The 27,359-nt window shown below is 41.9% G+C and overlaps 1 protein-coding gene across 1 annotated transcript in view; it reads left to right on the top strand.

The window, feature by feature from the left end:
• FERMT1 (FERM domain containing kindlin 1) overlaps positions 1-15,364 on the top strand; it is a 54,297-nt gene extending 38,933 nt beyond the window's left edge. Inside the window, exons 10-15 of the mRNA XM_068524521.1 lie at positions 4,681-4,805; positions 5,567-5,673; positions 7,459-7,680; positions 8,208-8,332; positions 9,401-9,542; positions 12,974-15,364. Of these exons, the coding sequence (XP_068380622.1) occupies positions 4,681-4,805; positions 5,567-5,673; positions 7,459-7,680; positions 8,208-8,332; positions 9,401-9,542; positions 12,974-13,147 (895 nt within the window). The 3' untranslated portion in view covers positions 13,148-15,364. The remainder of the gene's footprint in view (positions 1-4,680; positions 4,806-5,566; positions 5,674-7,458; positions 7,681-8,207; positions 8,333-9,400; positions 9,543-12,973) is intronic.
• The last annotated feature ends 11,995 nt before the right edge of the window (positions 15,365-27,359 follow it).

The raw sequence follows: 27,359 nt of genomic DNA, 5'->3' as shown, positions 1-27,359 counted from the left end.
TGAAACAAACCAAACTTTTCATATATATTTATTTTTAATTTAGGTTTATATAAGTTTTGTAATGTATATATTACAAATATTACAAATAAATAATCGTAAATATGTTAGGGGGTAGGTACTCAAAATATTTTAAGGATTGGGTGTGCCATGTTTTAGTTTGGAGATCACTGGTCTGGAGTTGTGTTTCTCAAACGAGGGAACCAGGTTAGGAAAGGTTACTTAAAATGAAGATGCCTGGGCCCTAACCTGGACCTGCTGAATAGGAAGGACTCTGGGACTGGGCCCAGGCTTGTATATCTTCAACAAGTTCCCTTCCAATTCTGATGAACACCAGAATTTGAGAACCATTTTTCTAGAAAATAAAGCCCAGCTCCTTAGGTGGACATTCAGAGTCCCACCGTGGCCCTGGTCCACTTGCTGTTCTGGTCCCCATCAGCCCCACACATGGAAATGCTGTAGCCTCAGAAACTGCCTCTTTTCCCATTTCCATGGCTCAGCCTAGCACCCAGCATGAGGCAGATGTCCAAGAAGTGTTGACCCAACTCCTACCAGCAAGGTGCCAGTCTCTGACTCGTCTCTGCATTTCACACATGCAGTTGCCTGAACTCTTTTTTTGTTTTTAATTTTATTTATTTTTGGCTGTGTTGGGTTTTTGTTGCAGCATGTGAGCTTTCTCTAGTTGTGGTGAGCAGGGACTACGCTTCATTGCAGTGTGCGGTCTTCTCATTGCAGTGGCTTCTCTTGTTGCGGAACACGGGCTCTAGGCACACGGGCTTCAGTAGTTGCAGCACTCAGGCTCAGTAGTTGTGGCACACAGGCTTAGTTGCTCCATGGCATGTGGGATCTTCCCAGACCAGGGATCAAACCCATGTCCCCTGCATTGGCAGGCGGATTCTTAATCACTGTGCCACCATGGGAGTCCCTGAACTTTTTGAAATTTCTTTTCCCTGTTCCTCCCATCAAATTCTTATTGATCCTTCATTCTATGTTTAAATGTTGTGTACTCTGTTACTCACCACTCCTATGTCCTTGTTGTATGACTTACCACATTTTATTATATTTATTTACTTATACATTTCCCTCTTTTACTTACAAGCTCCATGAGTATTTGACACTGTCTCTTTTCTTTTTTTTTTTTTTTTTGTCATTCTTCAGGTAACATTTATTGATTGTTTGTTTTGTTTTTTGGTTTTCTGAAATTTATTTTTACTGAGATAACATTGATTTATAACATTATATATTTCATATGTACAACATTATATTTCTACTCCTGTATACCCTACAGTGTGCTCACCACCAAAAATTTAGTTTCTATCCATCACCATACAGTTGATCCCCTTTACCCATTTCACCATCCCTGCCCCACCCCTCCCCCTCTAGTAACTACTACTCTGATCTCTGTTATCTAGGTGTTTGTTTTGATTTGGTTTGGTGTGTTCATTTAGTTTGTCTTTTGTTTTTTTATTAGTTCTTTGTATTCCACACATGAGTGAAATCATATGGTATTTGTCTTTCTCTATCTGACTTAGTTCACTTAACATAATACCCTCAAAGTCTATCCATGTGGCCACAAATGGCAAGATTTCATTCTATTTTGTGGCTAATATTCCATTGTGAATATATATGTATACATTCATATACATATACATACCTCATCTTCTTTATCTGTTCATTTATCGATGGATGCTTTGGTTGTTTCCATATCTTGGCAATTATAAATAATGCCACAGTGAACATAAAGGCGTATATATCTTTTCAAATTAGTGTTCTCATATTCTATGGATAAATACCCAGAAATGAAATTGCTGGGTTATATGGTAGTTCTATTCTTAATTTTTTGAGGAATCTCCATATTGTTTTCCATGGTGGCTACACTGGTTTGCATTCCTACCAACAGCGTATGAGGGTTCCCTTTTCTCCACAACCTCACCAATACTTGTTATTTCTTGTATTTTTTATAATAGCCAATCTAACAGGCATGAGATGATTTTAACCTTGTAGTTTTGATTTGCATTTCCCTAATAATTAGTGATGTTGAACATCTTTTCATGTACCTGTTGGCCACCTGTATGTCTTTGGAAAAATGTCTATTCAGCTCCTCTGCCTGGTTTTTAATTGGGTTGTTTGTTTTTTGTTGTTGTTGAGTTGTATGAGCTCTTTATATATTTTGGGTATTAACGCCTTATTGGATATACCATTTGCAAATATCTTCTCCCATTCAGTAGGTTGTCTGTTCATTTTGTCAATGGTTTACTTTGCTGTGCAGAAGCTTCTCAGTTTTATGTTATCCAATTTTTAAATGTTTGCTTTTGTTTCTCTTGCCTGAGGAGATTTATCTAGAAAGATATTGCTAAGACCAATGTCTTAGCAATGTTAGCAAACATAGGCATACTGCCTATGTTTTCTTCTAGTAGTTTATGGTTTTAGGTATGGTTAAGACTTACATTCAAGTCTTTAATCCAAGACTTACATTCAAGTCTTTAATCCATTTTGAGTTGTTTTTTGTGTATGGTGTGAGATGGTGATCTCGTTTCATTTTTTGCCTGTAGCAGTCCAGTTTTTCCAACACCATTTATTGAAGAGACTATTCTTTCTCCATTGTATGTACTTTGCACCTTTGTCATAAATTAATTGTCCATAACCGCATGGGTTTTTCTGCCAATACCATGCTGTTTTGATTACTATGGCTTTGTGATTTAGTTTAAAATCAGGGTGTGTGATACCTCCAGCTTTGTTTTTTCATTTGTTTGTTTTTTGTTTTGTTTCATTTTGTTTTGTTTTGTTTTGTTTTCCCCCTTAGGTTTGCTTTTGCTATTCAGAGTCTTTTGTGGTTCCATATAGACTTTAGAATTTTTTATTCTATTTCTGTGAAAAATGTCTTTGGGATTTTGTTAGGGATTGCATATAATCTGTAGATTGCTTTAAGTAATATGGACATTTTAACAATGTTAATTCTTCCAATTCATGATCATGGAATATCTTTCCATTTATTTGTGTCTTCTCCAATTTCTTTCAACAGTGTCATCTAGTTTTCAGTGTACAAAAAACTGTCTCATTCTTGTGTGCACCATTCCCCACCCAGCCACCTTCTCCACTCCTCCTTCCCTGCCCTGCCTCAGCCTCTGGAACATCATTAGTTTTGGGGATATGCGAAAGCAGCTGGAGGATGAACCAACCTGGAAAAAAATAGTAGAGGGAATTTAAGATCTTTTGGTACTCTTAAAGTCCAGTTAAAATAGAGAAGCAGAGTTTCATTCTTAATTCTGAATGGAAATATTTAGATGCCTAGGACTAAACTGAGACTTCACTGTCTTTTGGTTGTAGGCCGTGTCTTTAGATTTTATTTTGAAAATATTAACTTTGGAGAATCTGATTCTTAGACAAGTAACCTTTTAAATATGTTCCTTAGAATTATACTACCTACAACTCTCAACATGATAAATACTATTTTAATGTAGTGATTTTCTAAATCCTAGAAATATTAACTCCGTATAATGTTTTTCAATTTTATTGTGTGATTGTGATATAATAATCTCCTGTAATACATTGGTTTTTTTTAACGAACATCTTCTCCCTTATCCTGTTGTTAAGGATAGCACATTTTTAGCTAATGAAAGACTAGTACTGACATATTAAAAGACTTACCCCAAATTATATATGAGTGCAGTTAAGCCCAAGCTTCCTCTCTTCCTCTCTTCTTGAATGCAGAAATCTACCCCTCAGACATGAGATACCCTGATGCACCCCCAAGGCTGGGATTGTTCCACTGAACCACATACAATTCCTATTACCTTTTCTCTGTCCATCTGTATCCCCTTCCCTACTCCCCAGCTCGATCTCTTGTTTTCTGTTTTGAATGACCCAGCTGAGGCTTGCCATTGGCACCGCCAACCTTGTCTAGCCCAGAGTACAAAGTTTTCTGGCCCCAACGGATATCATGGTTGGAGATCTTCCCCCAAAATATTTTTTTAATTGAAGTATAGTTGATTTACAATGTTGTGTCAAAATATTTTTTAATAAGAGTAGAGTCTATGTAGATTAGCTGTAGATTTTGGTGATTTCCATGGCTCACTAGGAATTTTCTCATGGTTCCTCTTAAGGGTCAAGAGGAAAGTACAGAAAAGTACTTTTATATCTGATTTTTATGTCTGATAATCTGAAGATTGTGTTGTCCGTATACACAGCTTTTTCAGATTCAAGAAGTAAACTGAAATTTTAGATGTCACCAGATTCATGGATGTTTCTCACATCATCATCATAGTAATAATAATAATAATTTGTTGAGCACTTCAGTTTGCCAGGTACCTTATAGAGATAACCTCTTTCCATCCTCACAAAAGCCCTGTGAACTGGAGGCTGATACTCTCCCATCACATGGAAGCAGTACATGTGGCCCAGACAGATGAAGTGTCTTTCCCAGGGTCACACATTTATACAGTAGCAGAGCCAGAGTGTAGCCCCAGGTGGTCTAGCTCCTGAGATTTTGTGTTAACTTCTGCATCTCATATCAAAACCCCATTTTCAGTTTTTAGAAATGAGTTAGCAATTTGAAAATTATTTTAAAAAATACAGAGGATGTTGTTTCAAAGGGTCCCTAGAGTATCTTGATCCACTTGAATTTGTGATGTGTCCTACATTTCTGGATGCTTTTTCAAATGCTCACTGTACTTTAATTTGCAGGCCCAAGAAGCTAATATTAAAAGCTTTCAAACAATATTGGTTCGTCTTTAAAGACACGTCTATAGCCTACTTTAAAAATAAGGAACTTGAACAAGGAGAACCAGTAGAAAAACTAAATCTTAGAGGTAAGAGGGTCCAATATCTTTGTATGACTTGTCACGGCCCAGCAAGCGGAAGAAAGCCAAGACTCCCACCAGTGAAGCAGGTTCACTCCCAGAGGAACCTCTTATGTCACAGGTTGTCAGTGGCCGCCTGCCTGCAGCTCCTCCTCCCTGTGAAACATGGACCTGAAATGCAAACCAATGAATGGTTATTTGTGTTATGCTGTCCCTTCTTTCCCAGTGTGTCCAAGTCTCTGAAGTGGTGGTAATTGGTGTCATAAACGTAGTACATGAGACATTGTTGGATCCTGAAAAGCGCTCTGAATTCCAAAACAGTTATGTCTAATTCAGTATCACTTTTGTGCCTGATTTCTGAAAGTGGCTGTGAGTGTACTGGTAACTCCATTAACTAAAAATTTAATTAACTAGTGCACTCAATTCCCTTATCATTGTGACAATCAGAGGATTCCCTCTGCTTTAATTCATTTCAAAGCTTATATTCAATAATCGATTATATGACTTAGAATAGCCAAATCAACCAGAAAAATGAATTCAACTGATGATTATTTAAGAAATCCATAAAAGAAATATTTTTATTTATCCATGTTATGTTCATAACTTATCTAGTTATCCTTTAATTAATGTTATCAGTCTGCTCCTCAGTTTTTCAGAAGAGAACCAAATCTGAGGAGCTTATGTTCAAAGTCTTTATTTTAGATGCACATCTGATATTTGTCTAAGAGATCTCTCAGAACTCAGTTCTGTCCTTGCCTTTTATCATTCAGGCTGTGAAGTTGTGCCAGATGTAAATGTAGCAGGGAGAAAATTTGGAATCAAGTTACTAATCCCGGTTGCTGATGGTATGAATGAAGTATATCTGAGATGTGACCATGTAAGTAAAACCACAAAAATGGTAAGTCACTTCACCTTTATTAAGCCTCAGGACAAACCGTCTCAGGTGTTTTCTCAAATGAGAGCACTCATCAGTCAGCTATTGCTTTGTAACAAACAATCACAAAAATCACAAAGACACATACCAATAAACATTCTGCAGGTGGGCTGGGGATTGAGTGATCCAGGCTGAGGGCATCTGGGCAAATCTGCTTCAAGCCATCCACCTGGCTCGGCTGGCTCCTTATCGCAGGCTGTGTTCATGGGATTTATTCTGGGTCCCAGGCTGCCTGGGGAGGAGGCTGTTCTCATAGTGATGGCAGAAGTGCCAGAGGGGAACTGGGAACGTGTGAGACCTCCTAAATCTTAAGCTTGCAGTCAATCAGTAGGTACACTGTCATTCCCACCCATGCTCCACTGACTAAAGCACATCCATGGCCAGGCCCAAAGTCAAGAGATGGGAAATTACACTCTGACTCTGGTGGGAGGGACTGTAAAATTACATAGCAAGAGGTGTGGTTGCTAGGAGGGTGAAGATTGAGGCCAGTGATTCAGTGAACCACACCTACTGTTGCCCTGAAGAATTAATTCGACTCTTCACCTGCATCCCCTCGGCTTCTGGGACCACTCCCCTTCGCTCCCTGAGGTAACAAATGAGCACAGACATTAAAGAACAATAGAAGCCACCACTAACTGGTTCAGCACCACCAATGGACCTGATTCTTACCATGGGATTAGAATCTTTACTAAGGATAGGCCAGAGGAGAAATAATATGAGAAGTCAGTTAATGATTTTTCCTCATTTTCTTCTGTCATAGAGATAAGATGTGATATGAAAATGGAAATACGTGTCAAGGACGCTATCGGGTAGTTTGGGTTTTCACCTGTCTGTGCCCCATGGAGCTCCTTTGTGTCCTTGGTTCATCTTTTTTTTTTTTAATTTATTTGGTTGCATCGGGTCTTAGTTGCGGCAGGCCGGCTCCTTAGTTGCAGCTCATCAGCTCCTTAGTTACAGCACACGGGCTCCTTAGCTGTGGCTCGCAGGCTCCTTAGTTGCGGCATGCAAACTCTTAGTTGCATCATGCATGTGGGATCTAGTTCCCTGACCAGGGTTCGAACCCGGGCCCCCTGCATTGGGAGCATGGAGTTTTATCCACTGCACCACCAGGGAAGTCCCTCCTTGGTTCATCTTTAAATGCAAATTTCTCCGCACGGAATTTCTTTTTTTTTTTTAATTTTTATTTATTTATTTATTTATATTTTTGGCTGTGTTGGGTCTTCGTTTCTGTGTGAGGGCTTTCTCTAGTTGCGGCAAGCGGGGGCCACTCTTCATCGTGGTGTGCAGGCCTCTCACTGTCGCGGCCTCTCTTGTTGTGGAGCACAGGCTCCAGATGCGCAGGCTCAGTAGTTGTGGCTCACGGGCCCAGTTGCTCCACGGCATGTGGGATCTTCCCAGACCAGGGCTCGAACCCGTGTCCCCTGCATTGGCAGGCAGATTCTCAACCACTGTGCCACCAGGGAAGCCCCCACATGGAATTTCTTAAAGTTGGCATTCGTATTCTCTAGCCCCATGGTATCTAGAAATTCAACACAGGACTCAAAAGCTCTCATTGGACTTTAAATTACGTGGTTAACAGCCAGTCTGAATGTGTGCCACTTCGTATCTTCCCTTGCTGGGAAGGTGACGGTTTTGTATCATAGAGATGAAAGCCCAGGTCCTGCTCTGTTCCCAGCATGGCTGCTTTGCATTTGAACTTACTTCTCAGCTCTCTGGTGTTTGCTGCAGGAGAGTCAGTATGCCCAGTGGATGGCTGCCTGCATCTTGGCATCAAAGGGCAAAACCATGGCAGACAGCTCCTACCAGCCAGAGGTCCTTAACATCCTTTCATTTCTGAGGATGAAAAACCGGAACTCAGCATCTCAGGTGGCTTCCAGTCTCGAAAACATGGATATGAACCCGGAATGTTTTGTGTCACCTAGGTGTGCAAAAAAGCACAAGTCTAAACAGGTACTGCTAATCTGGTTGGGGTGATTGTTTGCAGCAAATTCTGTATTTTCTGAAATAAAATAAATAATTAAAATTATAGCAGTGACTATACTGCTAACTGAACATGGCAATATTCTCAGAATAAACCTAATTTAAAAATAATGATTTAGTCCCCACAAATTAAAATTTTAAGTTATGCTTCCATAAGAGTGGGTTGAAAGTTACACAGATAAACTGATTCAAGTAGAACCGTTGTCCATGGAGACCACAGACCCCAGAAAGAAGAACTCAGGACTCTTCATCTACATAAAGCTTAGATACTTATGTGTTGGTCCATCTTCCTGTTTCTCCACAGTGATTTGCATGTATTATAGAAAGAGAGAGAGAGAGTGAATGAATGAATGAATGAATGGGAGGAATTGTCTTTGTGGAGCTGTAGTTGGGCCTTGCATTCATTCTTCTCGTTGGGGACCCGGGGCCAACAGGATGATTGCTGTAGAGAGTCAGTGCCTGTTAAGGAGAATTTGACATCTCCCACTTCTGCTTAGCTGGCAGCCCGCATCCTGGAAGCCCATCAGAACGTGGCCCAGATGCCCCTGGTCGAAGCCAAGCTGCGGTTCATTCAGGCATGGCAGTCTCTACCTGAATTCGGCCTCACCTACTACCTTGTCAGGTGATTACAATGCTCACTTGCCTCTCTCACTTTCTGTTCAATTTTAAGTGGTTTCATGGAGCCCAGTTTATTCTCATTTGGTCTAGAATGTAGAACTCTTTCTTTTTTTTTTTTTTTTTTTTAATTTTAGAATACTGTCCTGTCACAAATGGCCCAAACACTTCTGGCTGCTCATGACAATCTTCCATACCTCTGTTCACAGTGCCTACCAGATCTCTCTGCTTCTCCTGGGTCCCCTAAGTTTTCAACTTAGCAGCAAGAGTGATCCTTTTAAGATCTCAGTCAAACCGCGTCAGGCCTCTGCTCACCACCATCTGAAGGCATTGTGTCACACTCAGAGTAAGAGCCAAATCCTTACAGTGGCCCTACAAGACCTTAGTGCTGGAATTTCACATCCTCTCCCCTCCTTCACTGTGCCCAGCCACACTGGCCTTCTAGCAGGGCCTTGAGCCTGAGGAAAAAAAAGAAACTCTGGCCTTCGCACTGGCTGTGCCCTCTGCTTAAGATACTTTTTCCCCAGATATCCACATGGCTCACTCCCTCACAGACATTAGTTCTTTGATCAAATCTCCCTTCTCACTGAGATCTTCCCTCTCGATTTAAAATTATAACTACATCATTGCCAGTATTCCCTGTCCCACTTCTGTGCCTGATCCTCCTTTATGACCTTATCTGGCATGTATATTTCACTTATTCATGACCCTCTCCCCCAGCTAGAACACAAGCTGCATGAGGTCAGGAATCTTCTGTCTGTTTAGGTCACTGCTGTATTCCCAGTGCCTAGAAGGGTACCTAGCATACACAGTTGGTGCTAATTTGAATTAACTGACTTGACTGCCTCATTTTGCTTTCCTCTGGTGTCAATTTCACTTAAATAATGTCTGCAGGACAGCCTACTCTCCAGCCTTCATATTCTATCCTAATAAAAATGCCCTTCTATAGAAAGTTAATCCCTCATTGTCTGTTCTTCAGAAATGATTTGAAATGTTGGTATTATCTTTAAGAAGTTGTATGTGAATGAACATCATGTTAAGGAAGCAGTTACATATTTTAATTATTTTTTTTCAGATTTAAAGGAAGCAAGAAAGATGACATTCTGGGAGTTTCATATAACAGGTTGATTAGAATCGATGCAACCACTGGGATTCCAATTACAACATGGAGATTTACAAATATGAAACAGTGGAATGTAAACTGGGAAATCCGGCAGGTAAAGTGAAAGTTTTTGGTACATTCAGCATTGAGCCTATAAATGTGTGTTCCCTCAGAACTGCAGCTTATTTTGATATTAAGAAGGTGTTATTATACTTAGAACTCAGAAACCACAAGCATGTGGTAATTGTCTGCTAAAATAATCACATGCAGTTCTGGGCAGTTTCCTAGCAAGCACAGACCAAATGCTTTTGAATTAACACAAGTTGGCTTAGTCTCCATACAGACAGACTCTAAAATTGCTGAGCAGTTTGATTAATTTCCTTCAACTCATTGTATGATTATGTAAGATTTAGACTGATAATTACTTAGCTGAAACTACCTGAGATGTAAATATCATACAAAATAAATCCAAACAGGTGTCATCTGACTAGCTGCCAAGAGGTGTAACTGGTTGAGAACTCAGAGGTTCAACTGCCCACCTGGAGAGCATTCCAGTCCCAAAGGGGAAAAGTATCAGAGAAGCCAGCGAGGTACACAGGGGAGGAAACTGTGTACCTCCAATGGAGGAAACTTAGCCTCTGAGTTCAGGAGCCCTCAGCCCCCATCATCTCCATCCTAGGAACCAGGTCAGGCCATGCCTGCATCACAGGACGTGCTAGACCAAGTCAGACACACCTGAGTGTCCTGATGATTTAAGACATTCTGCTGTTGCTGATATAGGATTTTTACCTCATTTCTTTGGCATTCCCATTTTTCCAGTATAAAGCTGTCAGTGTAGAGCGAGGATAAGAGACTCACATTTTTCTTTTTTTAAGAACCATGGATTCCTCTCAGCAGGGCTGTTGGCCATCTGGACTCATTTGCAGAACAATGTTCTGAGATCAGATGGCCTCTAAGGCAGTGACTCGAAAACCTTGTTGTACCCTCAAGGCCATGTAAATCCGACTCTGGGAAATGCAAATCAAAACTACAATGAGGTGCCACCTCACACCAGTCAGAATGGCCATCATTAAAAACTCTATATATAGCAAATGCTGGAGGGGATGTGGAGAAAAGGGAACCCTCCTATACTGTTAGTGGGAATGTAACTTGGTACAGCCGCTATGGAAAACAGTGTGGAGGTTCCTCAGAAAACTAGAAATAGAATTACCATATGATCCAGCAATCCCACTCCTGGGCGTATATCCTGATGAAACTCTTAATTCAATCCGATATATGCACCCCTATGTTCATAGCAGCACTATTCACAATAGCCAAGACATGGAAACAACCTAAATGTCCATCAGCAGATGAATGGACAAAGAAGATGTGGTACATAGGTACAATGGAATACTACTCAGCTATAAAAAAAAGAACAAAATAATGCCTTTTGCAGCAACATGGATGCAGCCTGAGATTATCATACTAAGTGAAGTAAGTCAGAAAGAGAAAAACAAATACCATATGATATCACTTATATGCAGAATCTAAAATATGACACAAATGAACCTATCTACAAAACAGAAACAGACTCACGAACATAGAGAACAGACTGGTGGTTGCCAAGGGGGAGAGGATTGGGGGAGGGATGGAGTGGGAGGTTGGGGTTAGCAGATGTAAGCTTTTATATATAGAATGGATAAACAACAAGGTCCTACTGTATAGGATATACAGAACTATATTCAATATCTTATGGTAAACCATAATGGAAAAGAATGTTTAAAAAAGAATGTATATATGTATAACTGAATCACTTTGCTGTACAGCAGAAGTTAACACAACATTGTAAATCAACTACAATTTAAAAAAAAAAAAGAAATGATCCAACTGTGCACCTTAAATAGATCTGTTTATTATACATCGGTTATACCTCAATAACGCTGTTTGGAAAAGAAAAGAATCTGACTCTGGGAATTACTGAGATCAGTGATTCTTTTTTTGTTTGTTTGTTTTTAAAATAACATTTATTTTTTGAAAGTTAACATGTGCATGATAGGAAACCGAAAAACACAAGAAGCAAAAAACAAAGTCATCCATAATCATAAGCAGTTTACCATTTGATGTCTCCTTCTAGGTTTCGTTTGTGTATCTATACAACTAAGTATCCATTTTCATATAAGTAAGATCATACAGTTATGTACTGTGCTTTTTCAGACATCAGGAATATTTACCATTTCAAAGTCACAAAGCTATTTGAGTATTTTGATAACCAAGAATACACTACACCAACTCAATCTACAAGGAAAAAAATGTAATCCTGCCTTTCTTGGCAACAAAAATTTCATAAAAGACAAAAATGGCAACAGGCCTCTATATAAAGATATTGGCAGAGTTATGATTAAAATACTACATTCCCTTAATGTTCCATCAAAAATGAGACAGAAAGCAAAATATAAATACGAACACATCCACATACATGCCTCCCTTTATACTTCCTTCTGCCCCTCTGCTGCTAACCTAATGAGCTAGTCCTGACGTACATTTCTCAGAGACGGTTTAACAATTCCATATCCAAGATGCTGATTTTATTTATCAGTTTTAACAAAGATATTCACCCATTGGTTAATTCACTAGCTCTACTTTTTATCATACATTGTCACCTCAGGACATCTGAAAAGCTTAGATGTTGCAAAATAATGAGCCTTGAAAAAGATTTTTGCTGGTGTATACTATTGAACATTTCAACTTATCCATTGCTCTATGTTACATGCCTTTGGTTTAACTTTACTGTATATATTATGTATATACTGGACAAATGGGTCCTAATTTTATAATATCTAGTCTCTAGATATTAAAGGGGTTGCCAGTGTATGACAAAAGTAGAGTTAGTAAACTAACACATTTTGTACACTTTGTGTTAAAATTCATTGAAAGGCCGTCTTCTGAAAAGGATCTTTGGAAATGAAATTGTAAATCACATCTAAGTGACACATGTGCCTGTACTCACCCACTGTTGGATGATGGAAAGAAGGAATTGGGAGAAATGAAGGGTTCTAGACTAGAATGTTCTGTGTAGATCAGTGATTCTTAAAGGTCCCCAGCTGATTCCAGTGGGCAGGCAAGGTGGAGAACGGGTGAAGCTTCGGTTTCTTCTAGTGTTAGAGTTTATGACTTCCAGCTGGGAAGGAGTGAGGGCCGTGGCTGTAGGAAAATTCACGTGGGCCTTTTCCTCTCCACTAAAAAATCTGCAAAGCACTCTGCCCCTCCACACGGGGAGTGCTTAGACAGTTCTTTCATCTAAACAAGAGCCAGACAGGAAATATCTTTTGTGTTGAGCGAAAGAATGTTTTGCCAGGTGTGCAGCAAAGCTGACACCACAAGAGGGCGCCCAGAGAGCAGAGACGTTTTCTGTAAGCATTGATGCAAGCGGTGGGTTTTGCAGGGTTTGGGGAAACCCATCTGTCAGCACCTCAGCAGTCCTCAGCTCTGGGACCATCTCCAGCCAAGCGGCTTCTTTCTCATTCGTCCTTGTCAGAGCTTAAGCATACCTGTGCCTTCCTCTTCCAGGTGGCGATCGAATTTGATCAGAATGTCTCCATCGCATTCACCTGCCTGAGTGCGGATTGCAAAGTCGTGCATGAGTACATCGGGGGCTACATTTTCCTGTCCACCCGCTCCAAGGACCAGAATGAAACGCTCGACGAGGACCTGTTCCACAAGTTGACCGGCGGCCAGGAGTGAGCAAAGCAGGCCTGCTGGGCCTACACAGAGGGCGGGCCTACCCGGATGTTGGGTCAACAGCCTGCACCATGTGTACATTCCAGGCTGACAGCATATATTCACCACCGGACACCCAGACCCTCGCCTCATTTCCAGCACCCTGCCTAGCACATCCCTCTCCTCACTCTGCCCTCTGCTACCCGCTATGGAAGGGGCCTCAGTTCACCTCTTCTGTAACGCGGGGCGGGAGAGAGGACACTGCTCGGCATTGCTCTAAGGCTCCGCGTGTAGCTATGCCCTGCAGAACCTGCAAGTGCATGGCTAGAAGCTGTCCATGTGCTTATCTGCTTTGCTGCTAAGTCAAAGGAAAGACAGGTTAAATGCACATGTAGCAAGGACAGATCTCATTCCCCAAACTCAGGTATGAAAAGAAATATGTCTTTCCTTAACAGAAGTGCCTTTAACTACCATCTTGTGAAAATGGCAGAGGGAGCCTCCGCATACACTTTTGTCCTGTAGGTCAAAGTCTGGGGGTGAAGGTCTGGGGAAAGGTGGGGTTACCTGGTACCAGTTGGTGACAAGGGGTCAGAGTAGTGGCCCTCAGTGTCATCAGTCCCGAGTGACATCTGCCAAGGTGACCATTGACCCATCTGGTCTTGGACATTGGTTACTGCCCCACCTGCAAGTCCCATTCCATTCCTGGGGATCCTTCAGCCAGGATTAAAGGGGATCCCTTAAGTCCTTCTAAAGACACAGTGACACAGGGGTTCAGGGAAACCCATTCCTCAAACCCACTCCATGTCTCAACAGCTTCTATCCTGGGTTGGGGCTCAGGAAGATGGGCTCCATTCTCTCTTCATGAAAACCACCTCCCAGCATCAAGGCTTCCAGTGAAGTCTCCATCCCAACCAGTCCGGGAGAGACGAACAGGACACAGGGCAGCCCCGTCCCCAAAGACCACCAACTTAAGGGCTCTCAGCTTCCCCAGGGGCTTCTGTCCACTTACAGCCTTTGGCTGGTCTGTGGGGTAAGGAAGCCTTGCTCTTATCACTACCCAGTGTTCTGGATTTGTGTCTGTTTATATGACTCACGGCCTTTCCTCTAAAGGCCTCTGGCTTTGTAAATCAAAAGCTGATAAAGGACTTTTTTTTTTCTCTACTTTTTGCTCTGTTGTCTCTGCCTTGAGACGTGAATGTGGGCCAATTAACAGCTGCCTCAATTGTCATTTTCTGTTTTGGTTCATCAGTGTTGGGAGGAGTGAGTTTTAAGAAGGTAAAAAGCAGTACTGGGGTTAGAGGGAAATATCAGATGTATTTTATTATGTTTTTATAAATATTCTCCTGTCACACAAAGGATGTGGGTTGCAAGGGTAAGGCTGAGACTCTGTTTCCATTTTGAAGTTCTTTTAGGATGCAAACCTCAGGGGGCCTGGCTGGACTTCAGATGCCCAAAAACATTGGCTGTTGCTTTATTTTCTAACAAAACTGTTTGAGAAGAGAGATCTCTGCAGTTCTGGGGGCCACCTCGAGACAGCCTTGGCTGGGGACCCTTGGGCCCTGAGCCAGAAGCTGTCACTGGAAATTCCTCTTTCAGCCTCTCCTTAGAGGTGAATGTTAGTGAAGAATCTTCAGGCAACACCTGAGCTTCTGAGGCCTAGCTTAAATCCTGGATGTGGCTCGGGCACTTGGAAAATCTGGTCCATGTCAAAAAGAACTGAGTTTGAAACGTTTTGTGCAGAAACCAGTGCCAAGTGAACTGCGTTGAACTTGGTAGTCATTTCTCCATAGTCCTGGGCTCCATTAATTTAGAACCTAGCTGGGCCTGACATTAAAATAATGCTCCTTGATGTCACAGTTTACCTGTCTGCTGTCAAATGCAGCTCTGCCTAATTTACCAAAGCTAAACCTTTGGTTCAACCTTCTTCCTTAGCTTTTCCTGGTTGTCGGACATTTCCATGAAAACACTCAAAAGAGTTGACCAGTTTTAACCAGACTTTCAGGGGAGCATTTCTTCCACAACTCCACAGCCACATCCCAGAGGAATAAACAAGCATGGCAGGAAAACCTTAAACACTGCTTTTCCAAAGAGCAACTTAAGGACTTTTTTTTACATTGGGTGCAAAGGTCACCTGACTTCCTATGATGAAATTTGAAATTAATGTGTGCCTTTCAACCCTGTTTGATTTCTTATCTACAGTACGTGGGGAAGTCTGCATTTTTGTGTGTGTTATTTTATATGACTGTGTAAATTAAAAGGTTTATATGGATTTGAATATGGTCTAGTTGCGTCCTCTCCAGTCTGTTGCCTCTAAAAAGGTGAACATTTCCTCCATTATGAAAAAGGAGTGCAACTTTCAGGTTTAACATTTGCTTTTCCTCACAGTTCCAATATCTGAGCTATTCTCTGCAGTGAGATTGACTTAGAAACCTCACTTAACCATTGGTTTCAACTCTTTTCTCATTGACTGTCACTAGATTTCCTGACATATCGTGAGCTCTTTTTATACAGGTCTACCTTTTGGAAAAAGCACCATAGAGCAAAAAAATAGCCAGAGGCAGAGGGGCATCAGAGGGGCTCTGATTTGATGACCAAATGTCATGGGCACATCTTTGATTTAGTGATAGATGGTCCATGAGGGTTAGGAATGTGCAGTTTTTAGATATCCCTTCATGAAATTCTTTTTTTTTTAATTTAGCTGCAGTTAATTTACAATATTGTATTAGTTTCAGGTGTACAGATTCTTATCCATTATAGGTTATTGCAAGACATTGAATATAGTTCCATGTGCTGTATAACCCTTTGTGCAATTCTCACATCAACCCACAGGGAGCAGAAACGGCTTGCCTTCTCATTTCACAAAGGAGAAACCAGGCTCAGAAGGTGAAGTAACTTGCCCAAGGTCACACCAAGAGTAAGCAGTGGAACCAAGATTCAGAGCCAGGTCTTAACTCCAGAGACCACTGAGCTTAACCCAGCAAACCCCACCCTTCCATTTCCAGCCCTGCTCAGCCTTGAACTGCCTGCCCCACCCCCAGCCCCAAGGCAGGCCTCTCCTGAGCTCAGTGTCCGCATGTCACACACCGGTGGGGGAAGGCCAGGGAGGTCAGAGGATTGGCTGCCCCAGAGGAGCTGGGGAGGTGCAGATGGATCAAAAAGATCTGGGAGGGGTTTCCCTGGTGGCACAGTGGTTAAGAATCCGCCTGCCAATGCAGGGGACACGGGTTCGAGCCCTGGTCCGGGAAGATCCCACATGCCGCAGAGCAACTAAGCCTGTGCACCACAACTACTGAGCCTGCGCTCTGGAGCCCGCGAGCCACAACTACTGAGCCCGCGAGCCACAACTACTGAGCCCGTGTGCCACAACTACTGAAGCCCGCATTCCTAGAGCCCATGCTCCACAATGAAGAGTAGCCCCCGCTCGCCACAACTAGAGAAAGCCCACGTGCAGCAATGAAGACTCAATGCAGCCAAAAATTAATTAATTATTTTTTTTAAAAAAGGTCTGGGAGCCAGAGAAGTGAGTATTTTGATTCTGGGAAAGTTTCATTTTCAGTCCCACAGTCGAAAAAGTAAGCAAATGAGTCTTTCATTTGAAAACTCATCTTTGAGTTGTAGGCACTTGAAGCCAAGATATCCTGCAATATTTGTTTTCTGAAATTGCTAAAAAAAAAAAAATGTAATTCACTTGTAAGTAAAGACTTCTTTTTCACTTCAGTACATTCAGCAAAGAGTAAAATAGAAAGGGAGGCTCCCTTCCACCCCTCCAACCTCCCTGAGAGATTCTGCGGTGACAGGAGGAAGGGGAAGAGGCAGGAAAATCATGTGAAATAATGAAATACGTACGAACTATATTCTTTCATTATCTTCCCACACGAACACATGATTTTTATGAAATCACAGGAGATATGATCATGTGAAATAATGCTATATATATGAATTTTTTTCATTATTTTCCCACACAAACGTGGTTTTCCTGCTTCCTCCTCTCCCCGCCACCCCACTATCACCCAAGAATCTCTCTGGATGGCAGGGGTGGGAGGAAGCCACCTCCTCTTCTGTTTCACCCCTTTTTTCCCTTCATGCCGCCTTCCTTCGAGAGCCATTGAACCCTGGAAATCCTGGAAAAGCTGAAGGTCAGCACGTGACCCTTCCTTGTGTTCAAGTTTCCCTGTCCCCTTTCTCAACAGCAGGTACCTTCCTGAAGCCGAGTGGAGTTACTGAGCTCCATCAAAGAGAACAAAACCAGCCTGCACATTCTCCCTCCTCGCAAATGCCTGCGCTGCCCTGGAGCTCCCACCGGCCTTGGGGTGATGGGTTCTCAGACTTCTTCAGAGCTGAACCCTTTTGCTGAGTGAAAGGTCTGATCCCAATGAATTAAGCCACCCTTGAGCCCAGAGCTCCAGCGAAGCCACTTCACATAACACCAGATCAGACGATTTAGAAACAGCCTCCGGGAGCCTCCCCACATTTGCCCAAACATCCGTGTTGCATGAAGACCCAGTTCCCTCAGAAGAGCCCCTATGAAGAACGCACGTAAGCAGAATGGGAATGTGAGGTTTCTCTTCAGGCTCACTAACGCTCCTCACTAACAACTGTTGAAGAGATTTTCAACTAAATGAATTTACTTCCTTCTGACTCGCCATGTGACCTTGAAGACCCATAATTCCCCAGCAGGCCTCAGTTTCTCCAGTCATTACAGAGGAAAAATCCCACCGCCCCTCCTTCTCAGGGGACCCGCACTGACGGTGCTGTCCTGTCCGGGAACCCAGCAGGACGTTGTTTCTCTTCTTGGGCCAGTGAGTTGGGAGACCCGGCCCCTGGCTGCTCTCTGAGATCCCTGGGATGTGGGAACTGCCCAGGGAAGAGGCGGAGCCCTTTGTGAGGTGACCCAGGGCCTCAGGGGAGGGGAGGGTCCAAAGCCCAAGCCTGTGTCCTCTGACTCAAGGGGTGTGTCATCAGGGTCCTTGTTGACCCCAAGCAGGGCCCATGACAGGGAAGCAGGGAAGGCAAATGAGGTTCCAGAAGGGAAAAAAATTATGTATATATAGCTCCTTGAGAAAAGAGGGGGTGGGGAATGCAACAGAGCCTGGGGGACTCAACCGTAGGGGTTGGTGATGGGATGGCTGGTTTGAGCCCACCACCTGGCTGGTAAAGGAAGCCCCCACTTGTGCCCACTGTGGCTATTGGGAGAGAACAAGGGTGCTCTTGCAGGCAATATGATGGAAAGTGGGGGAGCCAGTTCTGGAATAGTCAGGTATCCCAGGAACCGGTCAGGCTTTGGGATGGAGGTCTGATGAGGTGTTTACAAAGGGGCCCTAGATATCCGTGCTATGACTTAACTCCCTGCAATGTTCCCAAAGCACCAATATTGGCAGCCAGGTCAGCCCACAAGACCCAGCGTTAAAAACATAGCAGAACCAGTGTTCTTTTCTAGGACTTACAAAGCCCACGCACCCAGCTTCAAAATGGAAAGCATCCTCTTCGCTATTGAGGCTCGGATACCGAGCATTAAACCCACATAGACTGCAGCTTGAGACCTTGCTACTCAAAGTGTGTTGCTTGAATCCACAGCATTGGTCAGAAATGCTGAATCTCACAGGGCCGGGACTAGCAAGTTACCCAGGGCACAGCATTTAAGGAGATCCCACCGTCAGGGCCTCCTTACCTCACCCTAGTCCCAGCTCCGAGGCCCACCTCAAACTTCTGAATCAGACTCTGCATTTTAACAAGACATTCAGGTGATATGTGTACACAATTAAGTTTGAGATGCTCTGGCCTAAGACACGTGGTATGGATTTGGCGGGGAGGACACCAAACACTGGAGGAATTATGAGCATAAATGCCATGAACTCTGAATGCCAGTGTGTGGGTTGACTAGTGTCCCCCAAAACTTCATGTTCACCCAGAACCAGTGAATGTGACTTTAATTGGAAATAGTCTTTGCAGATGTAATCAAGTTAGGATGAGGTGTACTAAATTAGGGTGGACCCTAAATCCAGTGTCCTTATAAGAAGAGAAGAGACACACAGAGACAAGGAGAAAGAAGGCCATGTGATGACAGAGGCAGACATTAGAGTGGTGTAGCTGCAAGCCAAGGAATACTGGCAACCACCAGAGCAAGGAAGCGTTCTTCCCAAGAGCCTTCAGGGAGATCACAGTCCAGCTGACATCTTAAGTTTAGATTTTTAGATTGCAGAACTGTGAGAAAACACATTTCTGTTTTGAAGCCACCAGGCCTATGATAATTTCTTATGGCAGTTCAAGGAAAATAGCATAGCCAGAATTTTCACATCTTTAAAACTGGGGTTGCTGCTTTCCCCACCATATCACTGGGCTACTGGAAAGAATATAGGACAGAATGACGGCAAAGATGTTTTAAAAACTATAAAATGCAATACAAAGGTAAAGTATCATTATTTTTAATGAGGACATACTTTCAGTTATAAAAGTATTTACGTACTTATTTTCAAAGAAGTTCACGTGATAATTTGGATACTTGCTCCCCTCCCAGTGTGGGTAGTGCATACCTCCTGCTCCATTGTACGGGCTTGGCCATATCACTTCCTTTGGCCAATGAGATGTTAGTGGTTGATGTGAGTAGAGGCCTCCATGTGCTTGTACAATCTGACTGGCTTCTTGCACTCCTGTCACCCACTGTGAGAACAGGCTCCCTAGGTAATCACCTGGGCCACAGAATGAGACACGTGCAGCAGGTCAGAACCTAATCCACAAGGTGGACCCAAGCCTGGCTAGATCAGCTGACCCTCAGACTATTAGTACGGGAATCAATTCTTGCTATTGATACTGAGTTTTGGGGTCATTTGTTAAGCAGCATTATTGTGGAATAGCTAACACAGAATAAAGTATCACAAAGAGCAGAAAAAGAAATTGATCCACTATCTATCTATCCACACTAACATTATCCAAAGACATACTCTGTTGGCATTTTTGAGTGTCTTTCCAGTCTTTATACCATCCTGTACCCTGGTTTGTTTTTGCTTTTGTTTTTGTTTTTTTGTATTTCAATATAGTATCTATTAAGGTATTACAGACTCGTGGAAATTGGTTAACTAATTGATAAGATATTCATTGGGGGAAAAAAAATTAGCTATTTGAGTGCTGTCTGAATGCACATTGTGGGGCTATGATCCTGCCCTAAGGCAGCTTACAACTTCTGATGTGGAACATAATGCTTCATCTTTTAAGACATTAATCTTTCTTTTTTTTTTCTTTTTTTTCCCACCTTCACCAATTTCTCCCAGCTTCCACTCCCCACCTCTGGCAACCACCAATTTGTTCTCTGTTTCTGTGAGTTCAGTTTTTTTAGATCCACATATAAGTGAGATTATACAGTATTTGTCTTTTTCTGTCTGACTTACTTCACTTAGCGTAAAACCTTCCAGGTCCATCCATGTTGTTATAAATGGCAGCATTTCCTTCTTTTCTATGATTAAATAAAATTCCATTGTGTGGATGTACCACATTTTTTTTTACCCATTCATCTGTCAATGGACACGAGTTTTTTCCACATCTTGTCTATTGTGAATAATGCTGCAGTGAACATGGGGGTACAGATACCTCTTCAAGATAGTGATTTCATTTCCTTCAGGTAAATACCCAGAAGTGGAATTGCTGGATCATATATGGTAACTCTATTTTTAATTTTTTGAGGAACCTCCATACTGTTTTCCACAGTGGCTGCACCAATTTACATTCCCATTTTACGATATTTTCTCGCTTGCTTTTCTGATCCCATTCAGAAGATTATCTTACAGATTCTGAACTTGATCTGGTTTTCACCATAATCAAAAGCTAAGAACATCAGCCTGGTCAAAAATGAAACTGGAAAAACAACAGTAAAGGAAGATCAAGCCTCGGTCTGAGAGTGTCTGTCTCCTCAGCTGTAAGGCAAGGGTTTGGCACTGTGTGGTTTCTTGTAACCCCTTATATCCCAGCATTCAGTGATTACGGTCCATTCCTCCCCCTCCTCCCCCCTCCCCCCAATCAGGCCAAGTTGCGTCCCCTACTCTGATGTAACACTCCGGGCCTTTCTACCACGCATTTGCTTTTCTCTCAAAACTCTGGCATCACTCTGCCAACAGGACCCTGTTATCTGTATCAGGCAACATAGATGACTCAAATATCAGGACAGGTTGACAGCCTGCCATGGCAGTCAAATATGGCCCAGGGGCAAAAGGGATACCGAGAGGTTAAATGGCTGTGCCATTTTAAAGCTGCTGAAGTCAGCTCCTGCCTCCCCAAAGAACAGTCTCAACAATAATATAGCTAACAGGCCACAGCTAAAAGAATTAGGAAGCTAACACGTATTAAGGGTTATCACTTGTGCTTCCCACCAGGTCTTTCAATTCATCCTCTAGGTGAGATATGTATTATCAGCTCCGTTGTACAGATCTGGAAAGCGCAGTGGAGTCCTGATAAATTTTTAATAACTCCATGGGCAGGAGGGAGCCCTGATTTGCCAGTTTCCCTGGTATAAAGACTCCTACTACAGCCAACATGACCCCAAGAGGACATCAGTGAACACAGAGTTGGGAAGAGATTCAAACACCTGGCTCTCTGACAGGGCTGACCCGACTCCAGCACACACTGGAACTGTATACAGAGAGGTCAAGATCACCCAGCTAAAATGTGGGAAGTGAGGATGTGAACCCAGACCTCTGACTTTAGCACAGCTCTTGATATTCCCATGTGAACGGCAAGGCCTTGTGAGCCAAGAGCCCTAGACTGTCTTTATATGTGATAATATACCCCTGAGATGACTTTTTCCAGAACATATTAGATCAGGACTACAAAACTCCATAGACATTTTTTTCCTCCCAATTACATTACATCAGATTTCAAACGTCAAAATGGTGAAAATTTCCTCTAAAAAATCTTTAGACCCCAACAGCTGGTCTACCTGTCCAATATGACATTTGACGGCAAATCTGGGTCAGAGATGGGGTTTAGGAAGGGAAAAGAGTTCTATCTTCTTCCCAACAGAGCAAACACCAAACCATGACAGGAGGCAACCCCTCCCACCCCGACACACAACTCCTGCCCACCCCCCACCCCCCACCCCCCGCCTCACCCCCGCCCGGCCCGACAAAGGATTGGCTTAGCTCCTGCCATTGCATATAAATGATTGATGACAATTCAACCAGGGAGAGGTGACTCTTCCTCAGGGACTGAGCTCTGTTTTCAGAGGCTGAGTGAAATGTGTTTATTCTGCCTTTTCCGCCCTTTATAAATGGTCCTTTGAAACCGGTAAACATCAGGAGAACAAATGGGCAGTCAAACACTTTGCAAGCTGTTGAATAATCCATTGCTTAAAACCTAACAGAGTCCACTCTAGGCTAAAGCACTGTAAATGCAAATGCATTCGGGGGTAGGCAATGTGCATGGGCACAGTAAGTCAGCTATGAGACCACAGGGATTCGTGAGGCATGCCCAGCCTAGTATTCACGTATCTTTAAAATATGTGAATATATATCCAATATATCTGAGAACGTAATGCAGCCTATGGGCCAAGAGTTTTCAAGCCATGCTAGGGTTCAGCCAATTATAATTCAATCAATTTAGTTAAATACACACACACACAATTTTTACACATTTCAGTTAGAATTGTTTAGCTACAAGTGACAGAAAACCCAAAATAATAGTGGCTCAAAAACAAGAAAATGTTTTTCTCTTCCACCTAAAACTAAGGCAAGCCTAGGCCAAAAAGACATTATATACCATGTCAGGGACCCACATCCTTTTAGCTTTTTACTCTGCCATCTCGTGGTGTGAATTTGATGTCATCTTTAATGTGGCTGCTTTAGCTCCAGGCATTATGTCACATGGCTTCATTTAGCTACAAGGGAGATTGAAATATTTGGTCTTTATTCAAAGTAACATGAACTCAATTAAAAACCAGCGTTCTTTTTCTGATAAAGGTGAGAATAGTTGTTGGGAGATGAGGAGCTCCCTCTGCCATAAGCTCCTGTTACATGCTACACACTATGTCAGCTGCTAAGGAGAATCTATTGAACAGAGTTTATAATCTAGCAAGAGAGAGGCCTCTGAGCAAATAACTTTGTACTGCTGTATAACAGGTACTATTCTTGATATATAAAAAAGACATATGAGAAAAAGAGGAGAGAATAGTTTTGTTAGATCAGGAGCAAAGTAGGAAGGATTTCCCAGAGGAGGGGACATTTAGACTTGGCTTCGAAGGAAGAGTAAGAGTTTGCCAAGTGAGGAGACGGACGGGAATTAGGCCAAGCTTGCCAGAGTAGCCACTAGTAGAGAGAGCCACTGAATGTTCTTATACTTGCGGGGCCATAATCAGATTTGCATTTTAGAAACATAAGTCTGGCAGCTGATGGAGGATGGTGGTAGGAGGGCTACGTTGGAAGTTGGAGGGTCAGTTCAGAGGCTGCTGTGATAGACAAGTCAAAAGACACTGAGGACTGGAGCTAAGAGAGTGGAGAGAGAGATAGGAAACCTGAGAGCTATCTCAGAACTAAAATCAGCAGACTTTGCAACTGTGACCAACACTATTATTTACCCACCAACACAGTTTTACCTACCAACACAATTTTCCCTTCTTCCTTGCTAACAGAACTGGAATTTGGCTGAGGGAATGTGTCTAGCCCCAGGCATGGATCTTTATTGGTCTGGACCAATCTGCCCATCCTGTTCCACACTTCCCAGTTCCCTTTGCAGGTAGGGGTGTCCATGTGACCGGTTCTGACCAATGAAGCCTAAGGGAAAGTACACTGTGGAGATTTCTGGGAAAGCTTTTTCTATCCTGATAAAAGGGATATGCAGCTGGCTTCACCTTTCCCATTTTTCCTGCCTTGAATGTGGATATGTTGCCTGGAGGTACAGCAGCCCTCTTACAACCCAAAGGCAACAAGCCTGAGGATGAAAGGATCCCCTTTGATGGTGGAGCCTGAAAACAGAAGGAGTCCATGTCATCATGGGACAGCTGAAGGGACACCAACAGCTGCCTAATTCTGGACTTTTTGTTATGTGAGAAAAATAAACAAATGTGTTTAAGCCACTATTATGTAGGTTTTCTATAAATTTCAGCTGAATGTATCCCCAGCTGATTGTGGTGAACAGTAAACAAGTGAATTTGTAGAGTAATGGAGCAGAGGGTCGAGCTTTACCTACAGTTTCTAACTTGGCTAGTTGGGTGGATGGAAACCCAGTTGATAAATTAAATATAAAGGATACTGGAGACCAGAGCCTCCCATCAAGTCTCTTAGATAGCCTCAACCACCAGAGGGCAGACAGCAGAAGAAAAACTATAATCCTGCAGCCTGTGGAAGAAAAACCACATTCACAGAAAGATAGACAAGATGAAAAGGCAGAGGGCTATATACCAGACAAAGGAATAAGATAAAACCCCAGAAAAACAACTAAATGAAGTGAAGATAGGCAACCTTCCAGAAAAAGAATTCAGAATAATGATAGTAAAGATGATCCAGGACCTCGGAATAAGAATGGAGGCAAAGATCAAGAAGATGCAAGAAATATTTAACAAAGACCTAGAAGAATTAAAGAACAAACAAACAGAGATGAGCAATACAATAACTGAAATGAAAACTAAACTAGAAGGAATCAATAGCAGAATAACTGAGGCAGAAGAACGGGTAAGTGACCTGGAAGACAGAATGGTGGAATTCACTGCTGCGGAACAGACTAAAGAAAAAAGAATGAAAAGAAATGAAAACACCCTAAGAGACCTCTGGGACAACATTAAATGCAGCAACATTCGCATTATAGGGGTCCCAGAAGGAGAAGAGAGAGAGAAAGGACCAGAGAAAATATTTGAAGAGATTAGAGTCAAAAACTTCCCTAACATGGGAAAGGAAATAGCCACCCAAGTCCAGGAAGCACAGAGAGTCCCATACAGGATAAAACAAAGGAGAAACACACCGAGACACATAGTAATCAAGTTGGCAAAAATTAAAGACAAAGAAAAATTATTGAAAGCAGCAAGGGAAAAACAACAAATAACATACAAGGGAACTCCCATAAGGTTAACAGCAGATTTCTCAGCAGAAACTCTACAAGCCAGAAGGGAGTGGCATGATATACTTAAAGTGAAGAAAGGGAAGAACCTACAACCAAGATTACTCTACCTGGCAAGGATCTCATTTAGATTTGATGGAGAAATCAAAAGCTTTACAGACAAGCAAAAGCTAAGAGAATTCAGCACCACTGAACCAGCTCTACAACAAATGCTAAAGGAACTTCTCTAAGTGGGAAACACAAGAGAAGAAAAGGACCTACAAAAACAAACCCAAAACAATTAAGAAAATGGTCATAGGAACGTACATATCAATAATTACCTTAAACGTGAGTGGATTAAATGCTCCAACCAAAAGACAGGCTTGCTGAATGGATACAAAAACAAGACCCATATATATGCTGTCTACAAGAGACCCACTTCAGACCTAGGGACACATACAGACTGAAAGGGAGGGGATGGAAAAAGATATTCCATGCAAATGGAAATCAAAAGAAAGCTGGAGTAGCTATACTCATATCAGATAAAATAGACTTTAAGATAAAGAATGTTACAAGAGACAAGGAAGGACACTACATAATGATCAAGGGATCAATCCAAGAAGAAGATATAACAATTATAAATATATATGTACCCAACATAGGAGCACCTCAATACATAAGGCAACTGCTAACAGCTATAAAAGAGGAAATCAACAGTAACACAATAATAGTGTGGGACTTTAACACCTCACTTACACCAATGGACAGATCATCCAAAATGAAAATAAATAAGGAAACAGAAGCTTTAAATGACACAATAGACCAGAGAGATTTAATTGATATTTATAGGACATTCCATCCAAAAACAGCAGATTACACTGTCTTCTCAAGTGCACACAGAACATTCTCCAGGCTAGATCACATCTTGGGTCACAAATCGAGCCTCTGTAAATTTAAGAAAATTAAAATCATATCAAGCATCTTTTCTGACCACAACGCTATGGAATTAGAAATGAATAACAGGGAAAAAAACGTGAAAAGCACAAACACATGGAGGCTAAACAATACGTTACTAAATAACCAAGAGATCACTGAAGAAATCAAAAAGGAAATCAAAAAATACCTAGAGACAAATGACAATGAAAACACGATGATCCAAAACCTATGGGATGCAGCAAAAGCAGTTCTAAGAGGGACGTTTATAGCTGTACAAGCCTACCTAAAGAAACAAGAAAAATCTCAAAAAAACAATCTAACCTTACACCTAAAGGAGCTAGAGAAAGAAGAACAAACAAAACCCAAAGTTAGCAGAAGGAAAGAAATCATAAAGATCAGAGCAGAAATAAATGAAATAGAAACAAAGAAAACAATAGCAAAGATCAATAAAACTAAAAGCTGGTTCTTTGAGAAGATAAACAAAATTGATAAGCCATTAGCCAGACTCATGAAGAAAAAGAGGGAGAGGACTCAAATCAATAAAATTAGAAATGAAAAAGGAGAAGTTACAACAGACACCGAAGGAATAGAAAGCATCCTAAGAGACTACTACAAGCAACTCTATGCCAATAAAATGGACAACCTGGAAGAAATGGACAAATTCTTAGAAAGGTATAACCTTCCAAGACTGAACCGGGAAGAAACAGAAAATATGAACAGACCAATCACAAGTAATGAAATTGAAACTGTGATTAAAAATCTTCCAACAAACAAAAGTCCAGGACCAGATGGCTTCACAGGTGAATTCTATCAAACATTTAGAGAAGAGATAACACCCATCCTTCTCAAACTCTTCCAAAAAATTGCAGAGGAGAGAACACTCCCAAACTCATTCTATGAGGCCACCATCACCCTGATACCAAAACCAGACAAAGGTACTACAAAAAAAGAAAATTACAGTCCAATATCACTGATGAATATAGATGCGGAAATCCTCAACAAAATACTAGCAAACAGAATCCAACAACACATTAAAAGGATCATACACCACGATCAAGTGGGATTTATCCCAGGGATGCAAGGATTCTTCAATATAAGCAAATCAATCAATGTGATACACTATATTAACAAATTGAAGAAGAAAAACCATATGATCATCTCAATAGATGCAGAAAAAGCTTTTGACAAAATTCAACACCAATTTATGATAAAAACTCTCCAAAAAGTGGGCATAGAGGGAACCTACCTCAATATAATAAAGGCCATATATGACAAACCCACAGCAAACATC

Source organism: Eschrichtius robustus, chromosome 16 (assembly GCF_028021215.1).
Source record: "Eschrichtius robustus isolate mEscRob2 chromosome 16, mEscRob2.pri, whole genome shotgun sequence".
Classification (NCBI taxonomy): domain Eukaryota; kingdom Metazoa; phylum Chordata; class Mammalia; order Artiodactyla; family Eschrichtiidae; genus Eschrichtius; species Eschrichtius robustus.
This window is presented reverse-complemented; position numbering and strand designations above follow the sequence as displayed.